The sequence below is a fragment of the Melospiza melodia genome, chromosome 4 (genome assembly GCF_035770615.1).
Source record: "Melospiza melodia melodia isolate bMelMel2 chromosome 4, bMelMel2.pri, whole genome shotgun sequence".
NCBI lineage: Eukaryota > Metazoa > Chordata > Aves > Passeriformes > Passerellidae > Melospiza > Melospiza melodia.
Genome location: NC_086197.1, coordinates 71985276 through 71995491, shown reverse-complemented (window position 1 = coordinate 71995491; position 10216 = coordinate 71985276). Strand labels below are relative to the sequence as shown.

The following is a 10216-nucleotide window of genomic DNA, read 5'->3' as shown; positions in this document are numbered from 1 at the left end:
TTTTAAAGAGTCTTTTTCTCTCATATGAAAGATAATTTTGGTAACACTAATTACTAAAATTGTAGAAAAAATGTAACAATCGGATTGAATTGACTGAATAGAAAACAAACACATTTTTAAGTGTTGGCTTTTTTCTTATCCCAACAAAATTGTGTTATTGCGATAGTAGCTAGCAATGTCAGTTCCATCTAGCTGAAACAAGAGCTTAACATGGCTATGTTCAGCCTCTGTGAATGAGGTAGGTTGGGCACAGACTGGATTCAGAACAGGATTCAAATCTACAGTGCAGTCATAGTTTTATGTCTGGGACAGAAATGAGTATCTTAATTACTAACTATTTCTCTGTCTCTCAGTCTGTAAAATTTATCCTGCATTTTCTTTCTCTCTTTAAAAGAATTCATATTCTTATCTGCTTCTGTCCATCATTCAACTCATGCTTTTTTTACTGAAGATTTGTTCCTGTATCTTTCCCTCATGTTTACCTTACAGAAGCCCTGCTTTGCCTTGTTTAACCTTAGCCTACAGTTATTTCTGCTTTCTTGCGTGTCCTTGTGAACTGTTTAAAAGAGGCTTGAAATTCCATCACTATTTAAAAATTACCAACTTCCATACAGTAAAAAAAAAGGATAGGGAACAAAACCAGCAGTGGTGGCACTAGTAATTGACTTTTTGCTCCATTTTGAATTCACAGAAAACATATTCAGCTAATTAAATTAGGGTTAGCTAATATTAGCTAATTCAATTAATTAAATGAGGGTTTCCATCAGATTTCTCAACCAAAAGTGAAATTATCTATGTTTTCTTAACAGTATGTGTGAACACTACATAGAAAATGCACTCATCATATCCATTTTAGTATGTCAAACTCTGTGTCTGACGCAGCTTCATATTGAAAAGGAAACTCACACAGCCACCAGTGGCTGTGAGCTCACCACCGACCACTGGGGAGGGGAATCTGACGCCCTCTTTCCCCCCTCCACAAATTCCCAAATGCGGTAGGTAGGTTCCGACCAGGATGGGTCTCATCGTACGGTAGCTGGGAGGGGGCATGGGCAGGACATGTCCTGTGCCACCTCATGTCCTTGCCAGTGCTGGGGGAAGGGGAGCCTCCTCCTGGGACAAGGAGTGCCTTCTGGCCAGCTTTGGGAGGCAGAGGGAGCAGTGGTGTGGCCCTGGTGCTGAGCTGGAGGGAGTGGAGCTGAGCAGTGGTGTGGCTGTGGCCAGCAGGAGCTCATGGGTGAGCAGTTTTGCTGTGAATCACTCTCTCTGTTTGAACCCTTGTTATTAACACTGTTGCTGTCACTGTCCATTTCCCTCGCTCGTTGTTGTTTCCAGTAAATTGTTCTTATCTTAACCATGATCTTCACCTTTTGGTCTTCCAATTCTTCTCACCAGCCCTGCTGCAGGAGAGATGGGGTTGTGGAAGAGAGAGCAAGTGAGCAGCATGTGGTTTGGAGTCTCAGTGGGAGCACTAAATTTGAAAGTACCACTCTTCAGCTGTGGCAGTGGTCTTGAAAGAAAATAAAAAGTGGTGAATTATTCTGTATTACCCGTGAGTGAGACTTGCAACTGTTATTTTTACAGAGTTTATTGTATAGAGAAGTTTCTACTACTGAGATGTAGAGCTTCTCACATCCCAAAAAAACAAGTTGTATTTTAAGATTTGTTAGCCAAGTCCACTAATTGACTTGAAAACAAGAACTGAGAGCTTAAACTTTATGTTGTATTGGGAATCAATAGAATCATCAGTTTACACAGTTTATCTGCAGCCCATTTGCTGAATCTGTACTGCTATACACTCTATTAATTGCATCCTTCTTTAAGATCAACCAAAAACACGTTTACAAAAATTCATCCATTAGCAATAAAATCAGGCAAGGTTGAAGGCCCACTGATAGCTGAAAGGTGTGCCACCTCAGCTAGCTTTACAGTATCTTGCATTCACTCATATCACATTTGTATTACAAATGCCTGGGGTTCATTAGAGAAGGTAGGTCATTCATCACTACCTCCAGTGCTGCTTCTGTTTACTAGGGGATTTAAAATGTAAAGATTCTCAGGCACTCTCTAGAACTTGGAAATAATTCCTTGTGCACTGATAACGCTTGGGGAAAAAACCCCAGATTTAACACTATGCATTTTCCAAAAATGTGATTTAAGTTTCAGATACTGTTCCATTATGAAAAACTGTTTCATGTGAAGCACTGGTAGTTCTAGAGTCTTACTCTTGTCTCTCCCTGGAAACTCTTGGAAAGCTTTAAAGCTTTATTCAAATGGCACATTGTATGCTTTGCTGTCTCTATTTGTACCACCTAATACCTGTCTAATATCCGTTTCTGTACCACATATAGACTGAACCCAGGAATAGGAGATCGTTCAGTGAGTGACTGCAGTTATGCAACTCAAAGCACAGAGGCATGGGTGGCTCCAGGTGAACCTTCTGGCAAAGTTAGATGTTGATGGTCCTGCTACAGCCTGATGAACAATGAATGCAGTTTTCCAGCACTGTGGATTAAGAAATATTTTCCCCAAAATTTCCATGAAAATATAACTTCTGTATAAATTCAATTTTGGAACAGAGATAACTTTCAGAGTGGAAAACACTATTCTTATCTCTTAAGCCCTGGTGTGTGTGGAGTGGGAACTTGTCAAAGTTCTTTCTAAACTTGGAGATTCTAACAAAGAAATTTATTCCTGAAGTGGCTGGAAACCTTCTTCTTGTTAAGTTTTCTCTCATTAAATGTAGCCATTAGATCCATGTAGCTCTCTCTAACATTTATGTTTTACTTCCTGAAATTTCACATGGCTCCTAGAGAAGCCATGAATGTCATCACCAGTCGCTCTGAGCTCTTGGTTCTTACATACTATATATTATTTTTGTATTATAATTTTGCCTTTATTTCAATGTCATCATCCTCACTGACAAATCCTGACAGCGCCTGACAAAATACTTTGTACTACCATGTCTGCATAACAGCCTTCCTTCTCTTCTTTTTCTTTTTTTTTGCAGTTCACATATCTAAATAGCACTTTTTAGTGCGGTTTGTAACAGCTACATGCTAGTAGACTCTAAGTGTTAATTAGTTAATTATGCCTAATAGCTTATAATACTTAACTGGCAGCCAGAGATACACTGCGGGTGTCAGTCACACCATGGGGCCGGGTGGAATGACTTGGGCACAGGAAGGGGCTGAGGAAACAATTGCAGGCATTACACTGTGAAATACAAAGTTGTGTTTCATGTCAGGTACAAACAGGCGATGTGTGTAGTTGTGAATGTGAAATGTGTGGACCCTGACAATGGGAGAGCTGTGAATTCTAATAATAACTGAGGAGAATAAAGTATGGAAAAAGGCCTTTGAACCTATCTGTTGTTTGCAAATTAACCCGAGTTGATTTAGGAGCATTGGAATTAAGGGGTTAAAGATGTTGCTTTTTGCCTGCACTTAATCCATAAAGAGTTCTGCAATAATAACCTTTTGAAGTATAATTTTAGAATATTACTTGTATCCTTGAAACTATAGCTTTGGAATATATATAAAGGAAATATGCTTATCTCACACCTTATTGAAGCAGAGAAAAACAGCTTGAGAAAGGAAGATGAACATCACCTCAAGGGTTTATGGTTTTGACCAAAGGGAAGCTGGACATCACTGTTACGAGATTTATAGTCTCTGCAATTAAAAGGTGGACACACATCTGGGGAGCTGGACCCCACGAGATGGGATTCGTCTTTCTTCTTTCAGAAACTGGACCGTCACTATCTGGGGATACTCCTTTGAGATACATCCTGAGAAACTAAGATCACAATAGTGTATAGAATCATGATGTAATAATTTGGAATAAAAATTGCTGAAGAGTAAAAAAATTGGAAATAGAAACTGCTGAAAAAGGTGATGAGTACCCCTATAAATACCTGTAACCATCAATTATCGGTGTGCAGTTGGAGGGAAAACTTCCCCCACTGTACCCAGCACTGTATTGCTCATACTTTACCATATTAAATAATAAACTGATTGCTGCTTGAATATTGGCCTAGTCAAGCTTCTTATTCATAACAACACTTACACCAGCTAGATCCACAAGAACAAACTCTTGTTTTCAAGTGTTTGCAACCAGCACCCCAGCCCTAAATTCCCAAACCATTCTGATTCTTTGAAATCTCTGTACAGACGTGAAGACAAAGAGAAACCTGGTTATGTAATGTAATAAGTGGATATGTGGCCTTCTTTTTTTTTTTTTTTTCTTTTCTTTGTGTGTGTGACATGCCAAGCAACAGGTTGCACTGTTTGTACAAGGTTTAGGCAAGAGCGACTGAAACAGACTCAACAAATCATCCGCTTGCTTCTGCGAAGGTCTGCAAAAGGTAATGCGAGTCACACCGACTGTCTGAACCCGCCACGGTATTTGCACAACAACACAGAGGGTATCATCATAGCAATTATGGTGATCCAAACCACTCATCCGGCAGCGAGGCGTAAGGGCTCTAATTACGCACGCTCTCCAATTAAGGCACTGAGGGAAATGTCGCCGGCCCGTCCCTCCCCGCGGTGGGGGCGGAACGGGACGGAACGGGACCGGGGACGGGACCTCCCGGCCGCGAGGGGGCGCTGCCCCGCCCGGCCCCGCTCCGGCCCCCGCCCCGCGGCTTGTGGGAAGGGCGGGGCCGCGGCCACCCCCTGCAGGCGTCACTCCCAGCATGCAGCGCGGCGCGCTCCTGCCCCTGCCGCCGCTGCCGCTGCCGGGCGGAGAAGATGGCGGAGGGAGGCGCGGCGGATCTGGAGACCCAGCGCACGGACGTCGCGGCGCTGCTCAAAACCGCCCTCCGCAAGGGCGACACCTGGTGAGGGAGGAGCGGGGGGGCTCGGGTGTACCGGCGCGGGCGGCGTCCTCCCGCCCCCGGGGCCGCTTGGCTGCCGGAGGGACCGACCTCCTTCCCCTCGCCCCCCCACCGCCCGCTCCCGGGGGCGGCTCGACGTCTCTCCCGCTGCCGCGCAGGCGGAGGCGGGTGACACGGGCAGGGAGGCAGGGCTGCACCGCGCGCTGCCCGCCGCTCGGTTCCCGCAGCTGCTGCCCGGCGGGGAGCGGCCGCCTGGGCGCGGCGGGGCCTCGGCCTGGCCCGGGCGGCGGCGGGGAGGCAGCGAGGTCAGCGCCCTGAGGGGAGGGCACGGAGCGAGCGGCGCGGCTGCCGGGGCGGATGGAGCCCGGAGCCCGCACCGGCTTGTTTTGGCTGAGCGAGGAGTGTTGAGGTGGGGGAGAAGAGCTCTGCTGGCAGGCGTTTCTTCCATTTTCCGGGCTGAAATGGCCCCGGCGTCACCTTCGCGTTATCAGAATTGATATCTGTACTCTGGCCTAGGTGCCCTGAGACCCGTCCGTGGCTGTGACAAGCCTTGAGTTTAAATTTTATTGTGACTATAAACGTGTTGGTTTCCTAAGAAAGAGTCCCTGAAGGTGCGAACGGACCCTTATGACACGTTTGATAATTATGTTTTTCTGGTCAGTCGTAAAATATTCCTTAGTATGTCATACAAATTGTCAACAGAATAATCCACGTTTTAATAAGCACCTCTTTTTGGCGTGTATTTGGTAATTGAGGTTTTATAGTTGTAGTGCTATGAGGCTAGGAAATGGGACCTTTTTTTAGGAGGGGAAAAAATAAGGAACTGACACTTTTTCCACGACTCAACCTCTTCATCTCTTCCTGTGTGAAACTGTCACCCAAAGACAAAGGCTGAAGCATTAACTTACAGAAAATTAACTATGAATACACAGAAGTAGAACTAGCCCACCTCATTTCAGCTGTCATCACTCACTGTTCCAGTTCTATAAAAGACTATATTTAACAGTGTTGATACTGCAGCATGTGTCAGAAGCATACATTCTGATGCATTATTCAAATACTGCTGAGTATATGTTCCGTTTTGGCATACGAACAGACCGCTCTTGAAACTGGAAAAGTGTAAGAAACTAGAAAAAGAAAATTATTTCACATGGTAGTGTTGAAAATGACCAGCAGTAGTAAAAGCGTGCTCAGGATAGATGTCTTTCAAGACAATTTTTTTATGGTTCTGTTGGGTAATTCCCAGTTACTAAAACAATGTTTCAGGCAGTTAATGTTGTTCAAAGTGATTGTGCTTTTATGACTAGTTGACGGCGGGACCGAAACAGTAAGTTTACTGTGCTGTTTACTTTTTTTAGTACGCTCGATATTTTAATACAGAAGAATCAGTTATGTGGGAAAAGCTTCTAAATGTTCTGTGAGAATATATCTAGCTGTGGCTGATACTGATATAAGTCAAGTGTTTTAAAACTGAATAAGCTACAGCAAAGTCCCATTAAGTTTTACTCGTGAGCTGTTAAATGGAGCTACATAAATGTGTATGCTCATGCATTCATAGGATTTATGTTTTGACTGTGCAGCTATCTTCACAAATTGAAGGGTACGTTTAGTCCTAGTGCTTTGTAGAGGTATTTTGTAAATGGCTTTTAGGTCTTTTGGGACATCAGTAAGGAAACAACTTAAGGTGCTGTAAGCCATGATTCAAAATTGCATTGATTCAGTAGTAAATACTGCTGAAAAAAATTTCAGGAGTGCCATACCAACCTGTTCTGTGTGAGCTTTCAAACACTCAAATGCAGTCCTTTTAAAAATACTGGCTTGTACATCAAAAGTCTTTTCCATGCTCTTCAGAATTTAGAATGGAGAGAACACTAAGCTACATATGGAAAGTATAAAGCTTTGGGGGTTTTCTCTAAGAAAAAAGCAACTAAAGAATAGAGCAAAGAGAGGCAAATCTTAAAAGCATCTATGAAGTGGCTGATGAATTTCTTTGTTCATCATGTACACTGCAGAGAGAAAGAAATAAAATTGACTTGAAACGCAGCATTTTTAGAGTTGGGTATTGGAAGAAGAATTGCTAGAACTGGAAACTGGTTGAACAGGTGGTTTAGTAAGCTGTAGAGTTTGTTCCATTAGATTTTTTTAAGAGTTGCTTGGGAATTGCATGCATGAGGCTGTATTGCTTCATTGGACAGACAAGGTTAGTGTCTTTTAACTGCTTCAGCTGCAGGGACAAGATTTTGGGCTAGTTTGTCCCAGTGGTCTTTTTTTGCATTCTTTATGACCAGTTAATAAATTATTAAACTCTGAGAGATTGAGGATTCTTCTGTTTCTCCATTTATCCTAATTTTCCAAACATACATTAAATAAAAATGAGATTTTTCCAAGAATGAACTTCCTTTGTTTATCAGTTCTTTTGAGTCATGTTGTCTACTTTTGTTAGTAAGGTCAGTATAAAAACTACACTTTTGTTCCACTGAACCTGAATTAATAGAAGTTTTACTTCTTGCAGTATTGTCCAAAGGATCTTCTGGTTCTGTGGTTCTTATCTCTATAGGAAAAGAGAAAATGCTGCATTTCTTTGAATGTCTCACAGTTTTAGCATCCGATACAATTACATCTCAGTATTCTGAAATTCTACTGGTGCTTGACAAGTGAGGAGAATTTATTGTATGAGGAGATTTTACCCTCTCATTTAGAATCACAAAAATTATTGGTTGTTACAGCTGCAGGCAAATCTGAACTCACTCAGTGCCTTCTACTCTCAAATTGAAGAGCTGTTGATGTTCATCAGATTTTAGGCACAGTATAATTAGTGTGACCAACTGGTCTGATGATGCAATTTAATGTCTTTGTAGCTGCAGTGATACTCTTGAGAACCTTGCCCAGTTTTTCTGTTTTTACAATATCATGGAAGTACAATTTTCAGTACCGAAAGTTACTGATCTTGGAACAATTTTGTCATAGAGGGGAGGACTGTCAGTTTTTGTATGTGACTTCGTGACTGATTTCTCTGTAATTTTTTCCCCATGTTGAAGTGTGATTTCTTGGGTTTACCTTTAAAACCACCTTCTGCCCTTACTTCCCTGTAGTTCCTGTTCTTTTGTGGCTTAGTCAGAAATGTCACAGTAGCTTGGAGATGACATTACAAATGCTTTCACACTCTTGCACATATTGTCCCTCCATGGTCTGGGATATTTAACCACCTTTCTCATCTTAAGGTATCACCTGCCAATGAATGTTTTACTAAAAGTGCATAATAGTGACTTAAAAATAGCTAACAGCTCAGCAATCAGTTTCACTACTTTTTCTCTCTCTTCCTTCCAGAGTTTCCCTACTGTTCTTTCTTTCATCTATTGCTTGCCATAACAATTTGTGAGCTGATGAGAATATAGAAGTTACTTGGATAAGAATTATGCAGTTACAGTGGACAAAAACTATCACATGGAGTTTATTTAGTGGCTAAGGGAACAAATGCAATCATTGGATGTTTGAATATGGAATACCAAGTAGCATTACAAATATATACTGTATATAGAATATAATAGTGAAACCATTCTACTGTCCAGTTCTTGTGTCCACATGTGACAGAAGGTGTTCATTTAGAATGAGTTCAGGCATCTCAAAATCTAATAGGGAAAGCAGAAGCCTTGTCTTTCAGAGAAGAGCTTGGAGAACCTTTGTCTGTTTTGCTTGAATTTTGAGTCGTGAAATAGTTACATAAGAGGAAGATGTCTTCTAGGATAAGAATTTTTAGACAAGCAGATAAAGATTTAAGACACTATGTAAACTGAAGCTAGTCAGATTTAGGCCAGAAGGAAGATGCTGATTTTGAGCTCTGTTAGCCAGTGAATTTTGGTGGCAGTCATCACTTCACAAGAGTGATGAGAAAGATTCTTAATCTCTTCTTGGTTTTTAAGGCAAGCAAATTAGTAAAACCTCAGAAGTAAAGTATTTTTAGTTTTCAGATGTGTCTGATACACATCACTTCTGAAATTCTGCTGAGTCTATGTAGTGTACTGTTGTTATCCAGGCAGTACATTTCTTGGATGGTGAAAAAAATATTCTTTTCTTAACCTGTGGGAATTTCATTGCCTTTCCAATTGTAATACTTGGTCGCTGAAGAGAGTAAGTAAAAACAAGTGGGGTAAAAATCCTTCCCAGTGAGTGATCAGTAGATATGACAAGTTCAACCTTAAGGGATTTTTTCCTCCAGAAGTGAATTTCCCCACTGAACATAAAAGCATTTTAATTCTGGCTGCAGTAAAAACTCCTGAAGCTTGATGAACAGGGCTACATCTGTAGCTGTGCGTAATAATCCTGTGCCATCATTGATGATAGCCTTGATGCTGAAGTGCTTTGCTTTAATAGCATTTTACACTGTGGACTTCAAAGCACATGCTGAGCTGGAAGGGACCCACAAAGATGATCAAGTCCAGCTCAGCCCTGCACAGGACATCCCCAGGAGTCAGGCCGTGTGCCTTTTTCTCAGTGCTGTCCTCTCAGTGTTCTCCACATTGCATCCTCCATCATTGCCTTGTGCATGAACAGAGCCTGGACTGAATGTTAATGGAAGGTTTTACTGGATTTCACTGAGGGCATGATGAAATGTTACGGACCTGCACTTCAATAATATTTACAATTACATTCTAAATTATTTTGATAACTTCATAAAATGAGAAACAAGGAACACTATGTCAGGGTCCGAAGGATAGATTAAGATTTGGATGGGGTTTTATTTTCAAATGAGGTTTACGTTGCTGATTTTGACTTTTAAACCTTGTGGTTGAAGTTTGGTGTTAGGTTTCTCTCACTGCATAAGGATTGGTGTTGTATGTGACTAGTGGTTTACAAAGATTTTAATTTTTCTGGACAATGCTTACAGTGGAGATGAGTAGATGTATTTTTCTTCTGTAAATTGATTAGGTGAGGTGAGAACGTGTTAAAATCATGTTTGTTCCAGGCTTCTGCCTGAGAATTGATTTGTTAGATTATTTTTTAATGAAAAGTCTTTACTTAAATGGAAAAATTTTAAAGGTATACAAAACACTTATATTGTTCTTAATATAATGTTCACACTGAAATTTTAACATAGAATTGCACTCCCCTAATTTTGGCTGAAAGGTACTTTTTGGTCAGCCTCTTGGTTGAGGAGGCCTCTTTCGGTCTATGGATGAAGAATGTGCCTCTTAGGCTGCTGCAGCACATTAGGCAGTGGGGCATATCATGAGCTGTAGTGAGAATTTTATTTGCTGATTGGAAATCTTGGTGCATTTTGTTGAGCTAAACACTTATTTCTGAAGAGGGATCTGGGATACTTGGACGGATTTCTTAAAAATGGGAGGTAAACTATATCTTTTTTTGTCTTTGACCCCT

At 41.4% G+C, this 10216-nt stretch overlaps 1 protein-coding gene across 3 annotated transcripts in view; it reads left to right on the top strand.

Moving 5' to 3' along the window:
* The first annotated feature begins 4710 nt into the window (after positions 1-4710).
* The window catches only part of USP15 (ubiquitin specific peptidase 15), a 60210-nt gene continuing 54704 nt past the window's right edge, over positions 4711-10216 (top strand). For all 3 annotated transcript variants that reach the window (XR_010027602.1, XM_063155155.1, XM_063155154.1), the window contains exon 1: positions 4711-4843. Coding sequence is in view for 2 of the 3 variants with exons in the window: in XM_063155155.1 (XP_063011225.1) it covers positions 4755-4843 (89 nt within the window). In the remaining variant the exon portion in view is untranslated. The remainder of the gene's footprint in view (positions 4844-10216) is intronic.